Raw genomic sequence first — 22,471 nt, 5'->3', positions numbered from 1 at the left:
TATATATTTATTATATATTAGATATATTTAGATTATATATTTTATATTTTATATATAATTATATCTATTTCTAATATAATATTCTATATTTATAATATATATCTATATATTATATTATATTATAATATATATATACATTTATCTATATTATCTATACATATATATATTTAATTTATATATATAACATATATATATATATATATTATGTATATATATATAGTATATATATATGTATACTATATATATATATATTATATATATATTTATAATATGTTGTGTATTATTTATAATATATATATATATATATATTTAATATGTTCTATATATTTATATATTATATATTTTTATATTTATATATATATATTTTATACATATTTTAATACCAATATTTATAATTTATTATATATAACATATATCTATATTATCTATATATATTTTATATATATATATTATAGATCTTTATATATGTATGTATATATGAAATTTATATATGTAGTATAATATGATTTATATATATGTTATATATTTTATATAGATATACGTTATATATAATTTATATATATATTATATTATATTTAAATATAGCTATAGGATATATATATATATATAATTAAATTATATATTCTAATATATATATATATAAATATTAACATATATATTTATATATACATATTTATATATATATACATATTATATTATATACGATATCAATATATATATGTCTATATATTATACATATATTATATATATTAGTATAGATTATCTATATAGATATATATATATAATCTTTTATATATATTATATCTATATATATATATATATATATATATATTTATATATAAAGATATATTATATATATTCTCTATATATATATATATATATATATTTATATATATTTTATCTATATATATATATATATATATATAGATTATTTATCTATATATATTTATCTATACTATGTATTACCTATATATTTTTATATAATATATAATAATATATTCTATAGTATATAATATATAATGTTTATACTGTAATATATATAATCTATCTATCTATATATATATATAGTATATAATTATATAATTTATAGATATATATATATATATATATCTATATTTCTATATATATATATATATATTATTAATATTATTTCATTATACTATTAGATATATATATATAATATATAATTTATATATATTTAATACGATATATATATATATATATAGCTATTTATCTATATTTATATATTATATATATATATATATACTCTATAGCTATATTTATAATATATTATATAATATATCTATATATAATATATATTTTAAATTTATTATATATTTATATATAGCTATTTATATATATTTCTATATATCATATAGATTTATTATATATAGATATATCTATAAATTTATATCTATCTATATATATATATTTTATATATATATATCTATATATATATATCTATTTTATACTATATCTCTATATATATATACACACACATACATACATACATACATACATACATACATATTATATATATATATATATATATATATATATATATATATATACACATACTATATATATATATATATTATATATCTATATATATATATATTTAGATCATTCTTATATGAAACACCTTTTGAACTTATTTATATATCTTTTTGACTTCCTATTTTCATTGCAGCATCAAAAACCTAGATGTTTTTCCCATTTCAGTAGCCATAAATCAATTAATCAATCAGTCAGAAGATACATTATGCAGGGCCATGTTAGTACTGTTGTAGGTTTCACACCAGTTCTCTATGTAAAGGTACAGCAGTGGTAGGAAAAATTATTACCATTCTTATAAGGCGTTAGCAGAAAATACCCCAGATATCTTTTAATGTAGGTTAGAGAAAATTGAGTATGAAAATACCCGAGATATCTTTTAACTTAGGTTAGAGAAAACTGATTTGAAGAGGATGATGAAACAATCCTTTTCCTTCATGAACTTGACCTGCTGCCACTAAAGAATAAAGGTTGAAGTAGATGAGATTAATTTCTTGTGTGGTATATCTGCTACAAGGATTAATACCTCATAGGAAGAATGGAGGTCGATAGACTGATGGAAAGTGTGTGGTCTATGTATACATTTTGGGAGGAAGGAGGAGAGGAAGACCTAGATGGTGTAGAAGAGGTGTATTGCAGCGATGAACCTTAGGATTCAGTAAGCTAAAGGACATGTACAAGATAGTCTTGAATGGAGCAGTTTGTGTAGTGGGTTTCACTGTGCTGCATATAGTAAACCATCTATTGGCATATCAAACGGGTATTGTTGTAGGAGCGTTCTAAGTAGGATTCTTCCTTTATTCAACAGTACGTACAGTATAAGATTGATTGTGGCAATGACTATTATATTGTCTTTTTTTCTGGAGCCTCTCCTGTTACAGGAAACTGTTTTTTGGTTGAAAAAATATACGAATACTGTTATGTTGTTTCACTTTGGGTGATTGTTTTCTTGGTCACTATTAGAAGGTAATATTTTGAATCTTTGTAACTTGACTAACATTTAAGTGCTTAATGAAAGGCTGGTATCTGTGAAACAAAAATTTCTTATATTTTTTATTAGTTTATGGTATTCTACTTCCATGTAAAATGAGAATCTTTGTGAATACTACTTCTAACAAGATACAGTATGTGGATTACGTTATTTGTATATTTAATTTTATTGTTAAATTTACTTTGTTGTACACGTAATATGTTATGGTACATGTAATATGTTATGCAAGTTTGTGTATGTCTTAGATTTATGATTTTATTGTAGGGAGTATACTGTGTAATAATTTCTTTCTCTCTCATACTAGCATATCTGGCCATGCACTAAAAGTTGGCTATAGTTCAGCTCTGTGAGTACCGAGCTGACCCAACTTTGGGTAAATTCCAAGGCTTATGATACTGTATTGGCAAATTTCAAGTCTTTGAGCTACTGTAGGGACCAAGTGAATCATTAGAACTGCTTTCAGACCATAAAGAATATTGCATGGATGCTTTTCATGGATATACTATATGCCATGGCTGTCTATTTTAGATGTCTTAAGGATTGTTCTTTTGCAGATGCTCAAAGAACTTTTTTTCTGCTATAACTGCAATGGTCCTTAAACCTATACAACACTTGATAAGAAATTTTAAAAAGTGCAGCCTGAGCTTGGGATTTATCCAGCCAAATCTTCTTTTAAAAGAAGTTAAGATGGGTCAGCTGTATTCATGCTGTCCATTTACCATGCTACTTATTCCTTGGCTATTGTGAAAATATTATATATGATCTTTTCTTCATTACTGATAATGCAAAATTTAGAATGTGCTAAAATTTCTTAAGCATTAGATAGGTTAGTCCTTTTGGCATGTGTGCTTTTTTGTAATTTTGCAAATTGGTGTTGATATCTTATCATTTGTGATATAACAGTACTATTATACACAACTCAAAAATTTAATAGCTAAGACATATACTTTTCTTCAGGTCTGTTGTCTGCAGCACTGCAGGAATCCGAGTGGTTGAGTTACGTGATTTGCATACAATGGCATTCCACCACTGGGAGTTTGTAACAAGACCACCACCTCCAGTTCTCCATCTTCCATGGGCACAGGTACCACACTGGCCACCAGATACCCACATTGAGGTAGTGGCTCAGGATACTCAGGGTAACCTTCTGAAGGGGTGTTTTGTTCCTCGTCCACTATAGACAGACTAATTTAAGGCCTCAAACATTGCACCATGAAAAAGTTTACATGGTTTTAAATTTGAAAGTGTTAACTATTTATTGTTTAGTTATGGGTTCCTTGTGAAGACTTATTGCCAAAAGTCTTTTGAAATAATTTTGAATTAGTTTTATTTTGTTACCAAGTTATGAATTTTAGTATCTAAAACTTCTTATGTATCTATTCCATAAATTTTATCATCTCTCCTGATGTGACATTTCTATTTATGAAAGTAGTAGTATAGATAAAAACCAAGGCAAATTCCAATACTCAAGTTACATAGCCTTAGTAGATTAATACAGTAAGCAAGCAGCTAGTCATTAGAATTAAAATATTTTATAATAGAGAAGCTCAGCCTATTGTAGTACAGTATATCAGTTCATAGGCAAAAGATTTATCTATGAAACTACTCTACTGCAAGTTATTTTACAACTTAGAGATTGCGATGTTCATAAATTTTCTTTCTTTGCAACTTCTTGCAAGATTCTTTCATATTAAAATCGGTGTTAGCTACGTACTGATAAATCCAGTTTATAATTCACCTGTTATCGTCCTTTATTTCCTGCTTTAATTAGGTTTAGTAACTTCATAGTCCTGTTGCCTTACCTCATGAGGCTGCACAAACACTTCATTGGTATTCTTTAATTATTCTCTTTGCCTTAGCAAGGAATTTCTAATAAACATAATGTTTATTCATAAAGACTATATAATACTGATTTTCTAAACTTCCCAGGCAAGGTCCACACAAAACACAACTATCATGTTATCCAATTCCAAACACCTTCTGATTGACTCCATTTTACCAAACTACTGTTTATCCTTTTGAATGACCAAGGTAAGGATTTCTGTGTTAACAGATTATGAGTAGCAAGTAGCAAGATTACTTTCGAGGGTGGTATTGCTTTTAACACTTTTACACTTATGAATATTTAGGTTCAGGATTTTAAGTAATTATTATTTTGTCGAGAACAGTGTAGAGCTCATGTTTCTGTTCACACAGCTTCTCAAAAACAGTTTGGAAATTCTGCTGCTGTTGAACAAATTAACTGCTTTATTCATTATGATGATTTAAGAATTTGTGTACCTTCAAACTAGAGATGTTTTGAAAAAGGGTACCATCTCAAGCTGTAAAGTCAGTTTAGTTTTACATGATTCTGCAGTTACTAAATGATCATACTGTATAAAATAATTGGTAAATTAAGTTAAAGATTTATTGATTATTTTGTCAGTTGTGTTACTATTTCAAGGGACCAAATCATAATATTTTCAATTTAGATTTAACTTTTGCTGTCTCTGTCTACTACTGGTGGTTAAGATTATACCTACAGTTTTTGTTAATGGTAACTGGAGAATGTATCACAAGGCTTAACATCTAATGATGTTGGATATAATGCAATGCCATTACCACTATTGTTTTTCATGCTAATTAGGATGTACATAGAACTCTTGATTGTACAGTAGTTATATAATAATTGATGTATATCATGAGATTATAGATTTTATGAGCGCCTCAGTGGCATGTCGGTATGGTCTTGGCCTGCCATCTCGGTGGCCGTGAGTTCGATTCTCAGGCATTCCATTGGTCCCGTTGCTGAATAACCACTGGTTCCATGCAATGTAAAAACACCATACAAACAAACAAACAATACAGATTTTATGAGAACCTTCCTACAACCAAAAAATTAAACCTGTTCAGTCATTATGAACGTATTTATTTGTGTATGTATATTGTGATAAGCTCTGCATATTGTTTCAAGAGAATATGAGAACTGGAAAACTCAGGTGCTTGAAATTTTGTAGGCAATGGAAATGCCTAAGACCACTGGAGTCTAAGTCCAATTATTTTGTGGTATATAATACCATAATGCTGGTATACATTGGCACGATGAAGTCCATATGTACGTATACCATACTGGTACTTTAAGAACTTGTATTTAGGTAATAATTTTTGCTGAGATTCACTTGCAAGGCCCAGAGGTCTTTAAGTAAAATATAATTACGTTCTATCGTCAAAGGAAATTTTATCTTTTTCATAATTACCCTTCAGTGATGTACTGTTGTCTGTATTCTTAGCTCACACAGTCAGGTGGACTTCTCCATTCTTGCTGTTTATAGTTTTCAATTGGAGAGAAGTTATTTTATTTTCTTAACTAATTCCATTTATTTTAGCAGCATATGCCATAAACTGGCAAATAAACATAACAGGTTTCCTGTCTAGATTCTGCGTGAGTGAAGTGATGTGTGCTATTTCACCAGAATTACTGTGATCTTTTTCCATTTACATAACTTGCTTGTTCTATTGCATTATAGTTTTTTCATTTGCTTGCAGGCAGAAGTAATCTTGCTGTTATACCTTTGCTCTTAAGAGAGTGGTTCATGATTTAAATGATGATCAAACTAAGATATCAGGTATTTTAATGAAATCACGTAGTAAAATCTTTAGCATACATGCTTAAGTATAATTGCTAATTCAGATTGCTAGGTGAATAGGAGACATACAGTATTTGAAATTTTATTTCCAAGTAAGTTTTATGTCATGGTCATTTGTAGGTTATACATTTTGTGGACAATTTTACTTGAAAACAATTTTGTTTAACAGGAAAAGCATCAGACCCATTATTAGTCAGCATTCTTTAAAAACTTTTAAGCATTTCATATATACTGTTGAAAAATTAGTTCCTTGCTGAGGCTAAAAGAAGACTTGATATTATTCCATGTTTCTTGTCTCAGTAAACAAGTGATATTCGTCTTTCTCTTTTGCAGGATAAATTTTTTGTGAATTGATCTCAGATTTTCTGTCAAAACAGTGTTTATGGTTTTTTAAAGTAGAGTAGCAGTCAGTAGTAGTTCTAACTCAGAGTTCGCTGGTAGATTTTTCCAGTAATATTTTAATTTATAACATAGTAACAAGTTTTGTTCTTTCCTAGTATTCTGATAGTTGTGTAGACTTGTTAAACTGGGAAGAACTTCAGACTTATTCCATAAGTTTCACTACATTCCTTATGACTGATAGTCAAGCTTTTATATTGTAGTTTAAAATATTTTTGTTTGTGCTGCTGATCATGTAAGCCATGTGAATATCAGCTGGACAGTTTCTCACAGTATACTTTTGTTTTAACACTATTCTTCATCGATATCCTTTTTGTGCTGTTCATACTGCAGCTCATTATATGACATTATGGTAGTCTTTAATATGACTAGAATATTTCTATAATTTCACTAAAAGTAGATTTGACAGTTTTGTTATCCTTAAACTTTTTTTTCATTTTACATTCTAAAGGTAGGTGTAGGAAGTCGTTTATGAAATCTTGTATTGTTATGAAGCTGTACTGTATTTATTTATGACTTTTCTTGGGATTTGGTGTTGGAAAAGTTCTTTTTGTCAAGGCATAATTGGCAGTTTATTATTATGAACCCATATATCATGAGTACCCTTGTTCTGTGTGAAACATACTCTGGTGCACCAACAGAGATTTGAAAGAAATAGCCCTACTTGCCATGTCCCAGCTAACCCCATCATGTCACAGGGTGAGACTTATTCTTCTGTGTGATTCCATTGGATGTGGACATACAGCTCTGGCTTCCCAGGACAAGGGGAATGCCTCTGCTGTTTTTATGCAGAGATATTTATAATTCATTTTCAGCGACTAATTCATTTCTTTACCAGTTTATTCACTTTAATGAGCATTTAGTTACATCATTTACTACTTGCCTTTGGACTGACAACTTACTAGTACAGTCAGTCCCCGGCTTACAAGGGGTCCAGCTTATAATGTTCTGAGGTTACAATGTTTTTCAAGTATATTCTTCAGAAATTATTTCCCGGTTTACGACAAGTTGCAGGGTTATGACACTCATCTTACAGAAGAAATATGGCTCCAAAACAACAGAAGAATAAAAATTTGGAGTATTTTTTTTTTAACGAAAAACTCTATAAAAATGCAGTTTACATTGTTTTCAATATACCAGATGCATTAAAAGTAAGGTTTTCTTAGGATTTTCAACAATTTTTCAGCTTATGAAATGGCGTAGAAGGGAGCCCCCGTCATAAACTGGGAACTGCCTGTATTCTCAAAGTTACTGTGACAGTTGACTTATATTCTCTAAGTTACTGTGAGTCATCCCCTTTCCTCATTTTTCATTACTATGGAGTAAGTTTCTGTGAATTTTTTTTTAAATTTCCGTAATTTTCAAACTTATGTAATTCTTTTGATCATGTGATTCTAGTCTTTTTTTTTTTTTTTTTTGTTTTTTTTTTTTTTTTTTTTTTTTTTTGCCAGTGGTAATGGGTGGTGTAACATAACCTTTTGCATATGTGTAAGCCCTGTCAGTTTGTTTACCCAGTAATTGCTTGTATATTTCGCTTTGCACTTCTGGGCAGTAATCATGGAATGCGTTCTAGGCCCTGATGCTGTTGTTTATTAAAATGATAAATGAAAGTAAGATGTAACCAAGAACCCATGTTGGTTTTTTTAGACATAGAAGCATGAAAATTTTAAAAATATTCTGTGCAAGCACAAAACCATTTGTAATTTTTTTTTTGTGCTTTTCATCTCCTTTCTTCTTTCTCTGGAGATACTTCAGTAAAAAGTTCATATATGAAGAGGAATCATTATACCAGCCACGTGAGACCCATTTACTTTTTATTTATTTCATTACCTATGCAATGCTTACATTTTGTTAAGCTTCTTGGTAAAGAAGAGGTTAAGACAGTATTTCTGATTGACCTTACCTCTTTTAGGCAAAGTTTCCCACTCTAGCCACTGGTCCTCTGAAAGACCCTCTGCCTGAGGGACTCTTCATGGCCAAGACTCAATCTTCTAGTAATGATAGTTTTCTCTTAAATTTATTTCACTATCTGTGACTTACTTTCATCTCCCAAGAAGAGTACTCTGGATCCTGTGAGAGCCCTCAAATCTTATCTCCTGAAAATGGAATACTTTTAAACATTTTGTACTTTACTGCATGTTAGTTGTCAGAATCTAGTTTTTTAAGTTCATTACATCTTATTAACTCAAGCAGGTAGTTTCTTGGGCTTGTGGTGATGTTTCTTGGTAGTAACTTGTTAGTTCTGTTATTAGTGCTCATTAAGTTCAAGCCCTCTCCTCCACCTTGGCATTTTAGTTTAAATCGGAGCTGTTTGCTATACTCATAGTAGGCATTTGGCAGAATACCTTTGCCAGATTTTATGTATGTAAAGTTATTCATGAATCCATTTATGTTTATTTGTTGGGATCCATTGAATTAAAAATAAAATTTAGGCTAATGGCCAAGCACTGGGACCTATGAGGTCATTTAGTGCTGAAAGGGAAATTGAGAATAAAAAGATGTAACAGGAGGAAAACCCACAGTTGCAGTATGAAACAATTGTTAGGAATGTGTGGAAAGTAAGATGGAAGGAAGAGAATAGGAACAAAGGTATAGTAAAGGAATGAAAGGCATTGCAGTTAGGGGCTGAAGGAACACTGCAAAGAACCTTAAGTAATGCCTGTAGTGCACCACATGAAGAGCACTGACAGCATTAACCCTCTACAGGGCTGGAATCTATTGATGCCGTAGGGCATGTAGTTTTTGTAGGGATGAATTGGGGCCTTTCTCGTCGTGACTTTATCCTTTATTTCTTGTGAACTCAAGTAAGTTTTCAAGGTTAATTATCCATCATCTACCTTTGGGGGATTGGACTTTCTGCAGCACCTTTACTTTTATCTTCAAGGGTGCATCTGCTTTCTATCACATGAATTATGATCAGACTGTTTATAATTTATGAGTTAGCAGTAGTAAACAATATTTTATAATGAAAGACATTTCTTATACAAACCCAATATGTAATCATAATTTCTATCACCTTCTTCCCTCCTCCTCACTGTTCAGATAGAGGCTGTCCATGAAGCTAGTGTAGTCTTACCTTGTGACATGATAGGGTTTGCTAGCACTTTTGCAGTGGTGCTTTATCTTTCAGATATCTCATTGTTGTACTGGGTGTGATCTGCACAGAGTAAGACTGTTCATGTATAAAAATGTAGAAAAATTAAAATATCTCATTTTGTAACCATGATGCTGTAAACAGACACTGAGCAATCTGATAGTAATTCTTAGCACAACTTGACAAGGATGGAAAAAATAACTGACTAGTTTTAATGGTTTTCTGTAGTGTATTATATGTACCATAGTTACTGTATTTGGTTACAGAATTTTTTTAGTTGCTCTTGATTTTCTTGTAGTAAAATGCATTTTTATATAGATGGAATGAAGACAGTATCACTCAAATATATGTGTTTGACTTGTAGTTGTAGTAAGATATATTCATGTCATTGTTTATAGTTACTTGAATATATGTTTGGTAGACATTTGCTCAACTAGAAAATTTACTAGTTATCTTTTAAGTCTTCATTGTTACGAATGATTTCTACCATTTATGTAACCAGTAAGATAGCGCTGCATAAGGTTCACTTAGTATTTAGATACCCCTAAAGATTGTTTAAAACTTTATATGTGTGATATTGAATTGACAAAAACCCATCATCCTAATGCTGTGTTGTATTACAAGTCCTCTTGTGTATATTGACATGTCAGCATGATGTGGTATTTTAGGTACAGTAATAACCGGAACTTACGTGAGGTTAGGTTCTAGACCTCCTCGTGCATGGGGGATTTTTGCGAAAATGCTAAAAAATGCTTAATTCTAGATTTTGAACACTAAATATGATCTCAGTCATGCACCCTAAATATTGAGCTAACTTTTAAATTAGATTAAAGTTACTGTTATTTCATTCAAAAGTTAGTTTAATACATTACCCTTAAAAAATAAATAATTGATTGGTAAAAATGTAGTTGTGTGTGAAGATTACACACTACAACGTATTTCTCTCATCTCTCCCCTTCCCGACTGACCGATCTACTTTTAGAAATCTTCTCAATCACTCTTAAGAAATTGTTTATTCTGTCTCTTTCTCTTTGTTCTGAAATTCCTTTTCATGAACAAGCAGTGCTTTTTATTTGGACTAATACACCTCTTAGTTATGTGTCTGTTTTAGAACACCGTATTTACAGTTCTAGACGGTAAAGGTAAAAATAGTTCAGTAGAAAATTATTTACCACTAACTACAAGAGAAAGAGAGAGTATACATATAAGTATTAAATTAACTTGTAAATTAAATTAAAGTTACTGAAATTCCATTTATAAGTTACCTTAATACATTAGAAAAAATAAATAAATGGTTGGTAAAAATATAGGAGTGTGTGAAGATATATATATATATCACAGACACACACACACACAGAATGAATATATTGTATAAAAATCATTAACCGGCTAATGGCAACACTCCCCTTTCTGTCACATTACTTTACATATTTGACATCTCTAGAATTCACGCTTCTGGTGGAGTTAAAAAGAAAGCCAAGGGAAAGAATTTTTATATGCATAATTTTGTAATTACATTTACTATACGTATTAATATTATTATTTGAAATTATTAATAAACATTTACATGTACCATAAAAATTCTCTCATCTCAGTAAGAAAGAGAGAGAGATAGAGAAGAGTTCTTCTTACTTAAAAGTGAAATGAAAAGGGTATTTCTTTAAAATGCTATCATATACAAATTTTGTAGTTACAGTTATATTGTTATAATTAAATTAAAAGATGCTCATAATAGCATGATCTTCAAATGGAGAAACAAGTCCACACTTATGTAAATGTACATATATTTAAATTTAAAACTGTAAGGATAGCTTTCGGGAATCTGCTCTTTTCCCCTTTTCAATCTGACAAGTTGATGTAGCACTTTAACCGAGTAAATATAAAAGGGGTCAAAATAAGTGACTTGTTTATGAACTATGATACTATTCTTTAAGCATAGATAAGGCAATGCCTTCGTTTTCTGGAACGTTTATTTGGTCCTTCCCCAGTACGGTCATTTTGATGGTCTTCAACAGTTATGTACATTTACTTAACTGTGGATTTGTTTTTCCATTATTAATTAACATATTATTTGAAAATAATAAACATAGTACAGTACATACATCTACCATAAAAATTCTCATCTTGGAGAGAGAGAGAGAGAGACATTATTTTTATCATTTAATGTTAATTTACACACAAAAGCTTGAAAACTTATAAATTACAAACATAAAAAATAAACAAACACTTTTGTAGGGTTTCTCGAAGATAAAAAATGTCTTGTTTGCGTTCGCATGTCTGTGAAATACTCTCATATGATAATTAGTTAGGATCCCATGAAAAGGTTGCGCTATTGAGAATTTGCACAACTTGAATCACGTAAGATTGAGGTATTACTGCATATGTGTTTCATGTAGGCTTTCATGATTTAGAATTAAGTGCTGCTGTACAATTTACATAATTATATTTATGTGAGCTCCTTTGGAAGGTAGCACTTAAATTACAATAGATGCTATTACCTGTCATCTTGAATCCATATACAGAGGATCTTCCTACATTTTAGCTCTTAAGTAATATCACATCTTTGTCACTTCACCATTTGTTTCTTTGCAATGTATTTTGTATGCTGCCATTTTGAACATGATAGATCTGATTGGGCCCTTTGGTAACCATAGGTTTGGGGTTGGTTTATCCTTAATGGCTTTACCCATATAAGTACATCAACCTTGTAGAATGTTTCCCTTTAATGCGGGAATGACTGTCTGTGTTTGTTTTTCCTTGGCTGCTTGGTTGGTGTCCAGTTGTTTGGTTCATGAACCATTTATTCCATTGATTTATACTTACCATAAGTTTTGCCTTTTCTTGTAAGTCATGCAAGTTTGGTGTTTAGTTTTTTATATCCTCGTGGCCTTGTCTTGTGTTTCAGAGATGCAGGGGCTTACTTTTTATTGATCTTCTCTTTCCTCTTCAGGTGTTCTTAGAATATCCCTGGCCTAACTGTAAGGTGAACTGGTTTTATTCAACTAACACCAAAACACCATTCACTGCCAGACTTTGGATGGCTCCTTTGAGGTCTATTGAAGCAGATGTGGTAGTCTGTGAGTAGGATAAGTCTTATGGCAAGAAAACTGTGCAAATAGAGAACAGTGGAATTCAAAAAGCTCATATTCAATTGATATATAGAGCCTGAGTGTCTTCAAACTGTGGTTTCTTTCCTTCGAAATCAAAATCCTTCTCAGTTCATTGATATCTCATCCATCCCAGTACTTAAAAGGTTGTAAAGAATGTCAAGACAAAAATTCTTTTCTCCTAGGATGGTTTTTGAAAATGAGTTTTCATCTTAAATTTTTATAGACAATGAGGGGCCCCTCAACTAAATACATCGGTAAATGTCATCTCTAGGGACATGAAAATTTTTCTAAATTTATATTTGGTATTTCTGAAATTTACACATTCTTCATCAAGTCTCTGGCAGATAGAGTCAAGATGAAGTTCTTTAACGATTTCACTTCCTCTATCATTAATATAGAAATGGCTTGTGCTAAAGTATAATGATTCTCATTATACTTTAACCTATTGGAAGATCTCCAAACTCTGCACCATCTTTAATATGGTGAATGAATTATTGAGTTATTTGACCCTTTATTTTTAATTCATTCTTTTGGAAAATGGTCATGAGTGGGAAGATCCCAGGTAAGCAGGGTGACCTAGATTGTGGCTTCTCTCTTATGGCATTCTGAAAGTTGTGTTTATAAAAGTTTATGTAGAAATAAAAACCTTGATAGTTTAACAGATAGGTTAGGAAAAGAGGAATCCTTTGTCTATGAGTATCTCAAAAACTGCCCCATTATGCCCTTGTCCCATATAGTTGTGGCTGAGTTTTTATATTTGAGCATTCATGTTTCAAAAAGGCTTTTTGAATTTCAAAATAACAACTTTCTGGCACATTATTTAATTCAGCTTCTAGGGTAAACTAGTTTTTCAGTATTTTGCATTTTCTATGCTGCGAGTTATTGGTCTCTTTGTTAGCCACAGCAGATAACTTGATTCTTATGTACATATGAATAGAATGAGAGGTAGAAGATTATGCATGGTTCAGATGAAAGTGTACTCTTACGTATGGAGTACATAACTGGTTAGTTCTCTAGTGGAATTATGCGGCTAAATGTCACTACTATAATAACCATGGTACTGTGTCTATAGAGATGATATTCTTAAAAAGTGTATTTGGATCTATCTACTCCCACATCCTTGGCTAACTTTTGAAAGTCAAGCCAAGTTTTACTAAAAGTTTTATTGCATATTATGTTCATAAGCAACATGAGAATTTTGTTGCAATTTTGTAAATCATAGCTTAATACAGTTTGTCAGATCTCAGTGATATGTAATAATCGAGCAGTGAGAGTTTAATTTTATAAATACTAATATATCCTTTATTTCAAATTTAAGGGACTTTTGTCTTAATTATTGTGATATACTTTCTACTGATATTTATTGAGGGCAGAAATGTTTTTGTCATCTGCTTCCTTGTATATTGTAAAATGTAATTGCCATGGGTGTTAGAAGAATGTTTAGTTTTTTATAATTTACTGTTATTTTATTTTTTATTTAAGCTAATATGAAAGTAATTTGGGAGCTCTTAATTAGAATTTGCTTTCTGGTTTCTTATAAGACAAAAAATGAATTACGTATTTTGATATATTAATTCCTTTCTTTGTTATTCTTTGAGCATTCCGCTTATGCACTTTTGAAATATTTGTCATTCTTTCTATACATTAATTTGTCTATGTTGTATATGTTATTTCTTAGACACTGCTATCCTTATTTATGGACTTGAATTCATATTTGCATATGCCTGATATCTGGGTAATCAGATTCAAGGACTGTTATCAAGTGCCTAAGATTTTATGCAATAGCTTCTGCTGGTATGGCTAGGTTTCTAAATGTATTTAAAGCGCTTTGTAAAAAAAACTGTATATCAGTACAGTACTTATATTTTTGTGACAGTGGAGTTAAATAGTATAGCTTGCAGAAGTACCGTATTGTACTGTACACAAGACATTTTTGCAATTAAGTTGCACTGTTTTATCTTATGAAATTGCTTTTTTCATGAAGGTAAAGCTTGCAACAATATTTTTTGAGAACAGTTGTTAATTTAGACATTCACTTAGAACAAAATGTTCATGATACAAATCATTAACAGTTCATGAAATAGTCATTACAGTATACTTCTAAGGAATTTTTGGAAATGTCTGAAAATCTGTAGCTTTTTTTCAGTAAGATTTTCAGTAAGACCAGACAGGAAGTACAGCATCTGGAATATATTTCTCACAAGCATTGCAGCCCTGGTTTACCATGAAATTTCTTAGGTTATTTTTATACATAGTATATATTGCCAGTTTATGGTATAATTTTCCTTTTTTGTATTATCTATTTTTGGTATTTTAGTCCTGTTAATCAAGAGAAATGTTCACATTTTGGTTATGACATCAAAAATCATCTATGAACATTGCACTAACGTAAATATGTTAATTTGTAAATCCTAGCAAATTTCTGCGTTGTCATTTCCTACTCACAAGAAAATTTTGCTCTCCACAAAACATTATGTAAAAGTTGCAGAAAAATTCTGGTTTTCCAGAAATATTGTATAAATAAAATGGGAAAAGAAATGTAAAGAATAACACCAACATTCATGTTTTTATTTTGTAGTTCATCTATTGGTGGCAGTTACGTACTTGTACTTCTTCTATTGGTGGCAGGTACTAAATCTGATGTATTCCATAAAAGTGTTACCTCAGTGTTAAAATTTTATGCACAGTCCAGAAAAATGTTAAGATTCTTATTGAAAAATATCCCGTTAGACTCCTATAACCTTGATGTTGTGGATGGGGAGGAGGGGGGGACTTCAGTGAGCAGCAGATTTGAATCAACTCATAACATGGCCTCAAGTAGTTGTTCTAGACTAAATAGCTAAGTTTTCTTAAACCTTTTATTGCTTTGTTTTTTCTTCCTTATGCTGGATTGATTTTTGACTTGAAACCCCTGTGCAGCGTTACTTCTGATCATGCTTAGAACTTGAAGGAAGGTAAAAGTTATACTCACTCAGTTCAATTAACCTGGTGGTCAAGCAAGATGAGTCTGATGTGAAGCTTTACTCCAAATACTGAGTCCAATCTTGATGGACTGATGACCATCAAAGCACTAGAAATATAATTTTATCTCAGTGTACTAAGTCCTTGGATGACCCACTCAGTGTACTAAGTCCTTGGATGACCCATAAGAAAGTGCTGTATTTCCTTGAAATGCAACTTTAGGAAGGTGTGGGAATACTATGGGAAAATACCTCAATAAAACTTGATGGTCTACATTTTGATTATGAGCAGTGCTTTCCTTGTAACTGTTGATGACCAATATGTGGGAATGGGTAATCCTAAGTTTTCTTCCTTTAAACTAAATACCAGCCAAGTCTCATATTAAACACAGGAACCATATGAAGAAAGAGATACTGTGTAGTATAGTAAAATTCAGACATCACACTATTTGGACTCCCTCTTTGGATGTGATAACTAGTCAAAGTTTTTGATATTGACAGCTGACTCAAATTTAGTATGCCCAAAACTAGAAAATAGTTACCAAGGAGAATGAATAGTTGTGTGACAACACCAACAAATCCCACCAGAAAATTTCATGATAAATACCAAAACTGGCAATGCTGTATACACAGTTTACTAGACAACACTATGAAAAGTGACCAAGGAATGAAGATGCTACCAAAGACAAAGAACTAGCTAACCAAATCATTCTTTAAAAATATGCAATAGCATTGAAAATTTAGTAAGAAGAAGAAAAGAGAGCCTTGCTTAAGTTGGCAAAAATAAAATTTTGTGAGCAAAACCTTCCTGTAAAAATCAAAGTGTTATGGCAAAATTTAAAAATTAGACTATACAACAAGTTCAAAAACCCTGCCAGCATAAAATACTTGAAAATGTTATTCTAGTCAAGAAGAAAAATTTTGTGCCTATGCAGTCTATGCTCTTCTACCCATCAGATGTTATTCAAAGTACTGGCTTTGGTTGACCGAATTTTACTTATAATTTTGAAAATTTGCACTGAAATTCAAGATTATTTCTACAGTTTTATTGATTGATTCATTTATTATGTTAACAATAACATATATATTACTTTATTTGTTGCTATGTTAAATACTTTGACTTAACAAAAAACAAAAAACAATAATTATTTATTACTTTCTAGTACAGTTCAATGAAAAGGATAGTCACAGTAAATGTGGACTTCCAGAAATTTTTTGGTGGGTCGTTCGACCCCACCCCTCGGTACATACTGGCCTGATAAAGGACAAATTGATGAAGAATTCAGGGGAAGAATTCTTCACTCAAAATAGAAAAGTTCTTAGTGACATACTGTCCAAGAAACATGATCCTAAACACACTGAACAAGTGTAGTTGGAGAAGGGTAAAGATAATATAGCCAACAAAAGGTCAATTGATAGCACCTCTCCATCAAAGAAAAAATTAATACCTTCACTGATAAGCCAGACCAGCCTTTCAAACTAAAACTACACAAACAAATCTGGCAGGGTTACACTAACCTCAGTCGTACGAGCAAACAAGAAATAGTTTATAAGGAAAAAACTAATACATAATCCATAATTTTATGAGACAGAGACAAAATTCCAGTCATAGTGCTTAAAAATGCCACTTTCTAGAAGAAATTCGTTTTCTTTTTATAATGTAGTAGTTGTCATCCCAATACTATGTGCATACACTCACTGGGCATGTGAAATCGTAGAAGTTACTTTTTCTAAATCTCCCTCTAAGGGCAATAGGGTATTTTCCTTGGTAGTGTCCCTACTGGTGGAACAGAGTGTGTAAGAGGATGATGGATGAAAGTATCCACAACTGATATCTTATATCTGACTGAGCATTTGCTTGATCCACTGAAGCAGACTTGGATTTGCTGATTTTCTGTAAACTATAGTGGCATACCCTGACAGGGTCTATTGCATGTGCCACCAGGAGACTGTTGGTACTAGGTTCACATGTGAAGTAGAGGAAAAGCACTCTTTCAAAAGTTCTGAGGGTTTCTAGGTCCTCCTCAGTGTAGATTCTGACAAAAGTGTCATCAACATAATCAAGGAATTATGGGGGCAGGGGATCTTACTGAAGACCGTCTCCTTGACAATGCCTTTGTAGAAGTTAGACATCTAATGTGGATACTTTCATACTTTGTGTTCTTATGTACTGCTCCATTTGGAGAGAGAATACCAATGAGAATGAGATGTCGGCAAAGACGCATAAACAATAGTCTTTTGTTTGTTGACCAACAAAACGGCTATAGTACACAAGTGGCACACCATTGAAAACCCCACCCATGAAGATGGTGAAAATGCTATAAAATGGCATAATAACAGCTTGTTTCCAGAACCTTATGCACCAAAAACACCTAGAAGATGAGATGGCCACAAAAAAGATTACATAATAAGACAAAATGTCCCTCCCATAGTAGATTGTGAAAGAGTAAATGATAGCTTACTATAAAATATGTATGAGAACCAGTTACCTCATCTTGAAAAATAAACCAGCACACTTTTGAGACAGATTTGAAAAAATATAACCACCTATGAGAGTTAGAGTGCCCAGTGACTGGACGCCACCACTCTTGTATCATGATGACAGTTACGCTATCAAAATGTAACAAGAAGGTAACATATTTAATCGCAATAACCATAAACACCCAAGTAGACAAAAAAGTAAGAATTAAAGCCATAAAAATTATAGACATAGCACCAGATCATCAATACCTTCACCTTCTCGGAGCCTTACATTTCCTAAAGAAAAAGCCTATCAGATATATTGTTTATGAAACTGAATTTCTGGCAATCATTAGAAATTAAATCCATCAGCACCAAACACCATCGTTGCTAAAAGAGAAAGACAGTGCACAGCCATTCCAACATCAGAACAGACCCATGTATCCAGTGTAACAGCAGAAAGTATATATGAAACAGGAATTTGGCAGAGTCTAAACATCAACATAGGATTGCAAGAAAATCAATTGGTACCAGGTGACAATGGGGGGCCCTGTCAAGAATGAGAAATAAGATGAACAAATGCCCTTGCACTGGAGTAAACCATTACACCAGTCACACCAGGGATAGATACATTGTCAGAAACCGCTCAATACAACCAAGAAGGTCTGAAGATCTGCAAGCTTTACAAGAGACTCCATATGTTGGTGATGGACCAAAGAAAATTTGACATACCTAAACCTCAAGCCAGCTTCTTTCCTATAAATACTTGTCCACATATGTGTTTCATTCAATCTTTTTGTAGATGACTGCCTGCGTGCGAGATGAAATGTAAAAAATTAAATAATGAAATTATATATTTCCATGTGTTTTGGAAATTTATTATATTGTCTACCTGCAGACAAGGTGAAGAGAACAAGAATAGAAAAGACTTTACAAACTAAATCCTGCTCAAACAGCAACTGTTTTCAGTAATACTGCCCTAAAAGAGGGACCTCTCCTCAATGATGATTATAATAAAATAAAATAATGTGTACAAGACAAAGCTTATGTCTGTAAATGAAGGATGTAATTTACACTGTATTTGTATGAACTAAAACTGATGTAATCTGTGCATCCATTTAGCAAAGTTCGAATTTGTATGTGTATATTTTCAAACCCATCTTTACTTATTGATGACAAGATTAGGTTACAGGAAATAATGGAAATAGTCAGTGGGTGTTGGTTTATAGACAAGCTTGCTTTGCAGCTTCATCAGGTAAATTTATGAGTTACAGGTATTACATCTGCAAAGTACGCTAAAAGAAAATTTTTCATAGAAACTGACTGTTAGTACATTATTAATTTTGAGCCATTCAACAAGATAATTTAAACATACAAAATCTGTAATTTTAAAATATAATTATTTTTGTCTGACAAATATTTTAAAGTATATTAACAATAAGCTATTACACTAGAGGAGGCCTTTACTATGTTAAAAACATTTATGTTGTAAATGATTTATTTTTATTATAGATCAATTGTACAGAAGGCTATGAGGATTTGACTTGAATGTACATAATACTGAAGCAATATATTCCTGTTTTCATGCCTTCGGTGAAGACTAGGTAGACATTCCTTATTCATTTGGGTTTTGGTGTGTTGGAACATTTTTTGCCAGGTGTCTTTGTTTACATTAATTGTTTTATGTGTGAGGTATGTATGTAGAGAAGTAGTATCAAGGATACAGTAGAGAATGTATGAGTGAGACAGTCACCTTCGCTGGTAAATGTAAAGGTCATGACTGCTTCTGTAGTTTGTATTTACATATAGAATAATAGTGAAAGCATAGATATATTTATTCAATTTATAAATAATATAACATTTAATGTTTTATGATAAAACAGTGAATTATATTCATTAATTATTTCAATGTCACTTTTTGTAGAATTTGTGCAATTTAGCAATGTTTACATCATTCCTTAAAGAGCTTATTTTGTGTTGCTACAGTTTATTAGATTAGCAGTGAGCAGTGTTACCATTTAACATGTGATACTCAGTGGAAAATATTTATATAGTAGTGTTACTATGTAAATGAGATTGATATACTTAGTATGTAATGTGTATGTATAGTAACTAGTGTTGGCATTAGCATTACTTAAGTAAACTGTCAAAGTTTGGTAAGCAAAGTAAACATTTAGTATAGGATGGTCAATGACAAAGTTGATGTTGTATATATTTTATGTTATTGTTAAGAATTGCAATACTGTACTGGATATTACTTAATCAGTTACTTGAGTTCATCAAACAGTTTAGACTTACAAAATTTTTGTCTTTTTCTGCAAGGTTCAAAATACCGTAGAAGAGAAAACTTACTGTAGTTGTAGAAAGTTACTATAAAAGAATTACAGTGCTGTACTACAAATATTTAAAGAAAAAAATAGCAGCTGGCATTACATGATCAAGTTTGATCTATTTTACAAGGCATTATTCACTGCTAGCTAGCGAATTTAAAATGTGCTCATACAGAATGTATCTTTCATAACTGGTGACTTTTAGGAATTAATTTCAGTATTAGTTATATATATATAATAAAAATACATAGACACTATTAATATAAGCAGAAAAATCTTATGTGTACGTGTAATGCTTAAATCACTATTTATTTGAGTGTCAGTTTACACACCAACCCTTGCACTTATTACAGTTCACAGTCATCTGAAGCTTCAATAGTAGTGATGAATATGCATTATATACAGTAGTATTATATAATCAATGGAATATTATTGTATATGAATAACATTATTGTTTTAAGATCACTACATGGATGTGATGTGTGTTTTGTTACAGAGCTTTAATGAATTTGTACATTAGATCATTGAAAGGAAAACTGTGTTTACAGTATTTTTATTTTTTAGATGAACTTCCCTCTTCCTCAACCCAAGTCATAATGTCTTCAGTTGCTGATTGAGACAGCTAATCTGTTGCAAAATGCATTTAAGTACACATTAATGGCCTTTTTGTCCCTTATTAGTTGAGAGATCTGGAGTTACTTTATTCAGCTGCACCTTAAAGATCTGTCAAATGATATCTCAGCTGTTTTGTTTCAGGAAAATAAACTATTCTTTTAGTAGTCATCTATCAACCTCTGATGTTAAAACAGTGTACAGTACGTAGTTTATATCAAGTAGCAGAGAGAAATGAGGGTGAACGATCAGGTTAACTTGTTTTTCTTTATATAATACCCATTCTTAAGACTCTTTACTTAGTTGAAATAGTTATCTTACTTTTGTCCAAAAACACATAAGTTTTGTTTTTGTAGTGTTTGTATGTACTGATACTATACATATTTGAGCAGAATGAATTTGCTTTATGATTACTCCCAGAATTAGTGTTATGATATTTTATGCAGGTGAATTTAATTTCTAGTGGCTGTGATATAGGCTGTTTAGAAATGCTTTTTTAGAAGTCCCTTTTCTAGTCGCCCGTTCACCTAATAAACTAGACAGTCTACTTATTAACTCTAGCTTTAGTGAATACTATTCTTACTGTTTTGGAAAATCAAGGTGTTGCTAATTTCTGTATTTGTATGTCTCTTAATCTCCTTGCATAGGGACCTGTGGAGCTGATATTTTTATATTTGTTACAACACAGGTGTTAAGATGTATTATTGTTTATATATTTTTGAACAGAGAAGACGTAATGAATATCAGTGCTGCTATGTAGTCTTCCTTTTTTCTTTTAAAGGTAATAATGTGCAGAGTTAGTCGAAGTCCAAGAGTATTATTTATTTTAAAGTTTTACTGTTTAGTATATACAGAACTGTAAATCCTTATTACTGGGTTGAGCACATATGCCATGCTGTATTTGGGCTTGATACATTGCTACTTGTGATGCATTAAATATTCTCATGTAAAATTGAATTATTACTGATCCTTCTTGTTATAGGTAGTAATTTATTTATTTGGTATTGACAGTATGGTGGTGTTCTGCACCTTAGCTCGAGAATAGCAAAGATTGAACAGGGAAAAAAAAAATCCCAGAATAGAAAAAATAAATTTAAAGCACTGATTATGCATTATTTATTAGATTTCTTACATGATCATTGAAACAGATGCATGTGCCCAAACTGGAAGAAAAAACTTAATTTTTTTCCAACTAAAAGAAATAATTTAAGGAAATAACAGTTACTATAACCTATAATCTGTTTTCTTATCATCCAATCGCACCAATGTTCAAACAGTCAAAATGGGTGGACACTTGAGTGGTGCAAGGAATCGAACTGTGTGATGGTGTAGAGT

General features: G+C 31.1%; 1 protein-coding gene across 1 annotated transcript in view; it reads left to right on the top strand.

Moving 5' to 3' along the window:
* Positions 1-22,088, top strand: part of LOC135216384 (uncharacterized) — a 239,310-nt gene extending 217,222 nt beyond the window's left edge. Inside the window, exon 6 of the mRNA XM_064251655.1 lies at positions 3,503-22,088. Within this exon, the coding sequence (XP_064107725.1) occupies positions 3,503-3,725 (223 nt within the window). The 3' untranslated portion in view covers positions 3,726-22,088. The remainder of the gene's footprint in view (positions 1-3,502) is intronic.
* Positions 22,089-22,471: the final 383 nt, after the last annotated feature.

This window comes from Macrobrachium nipponense, chromosome 6 (assembly GCF_015104395.2).
Source record: "Macrobrachium nipponense isolate FS-2020 chromosome 6, ASM1510439v2, whole genome shotgun sequence".
Classification (NCBI taxonomy): domain Eukaryota; kingdom Metazoa; phylum Arthropoda; class Malacostraca; order Decapoda; family Palaemonidae; genus Macrobrachium; species Macrobrachium nipponense.
This window is presented reverse-complemented; position numbering and strand designations above follow the sequence as displayed.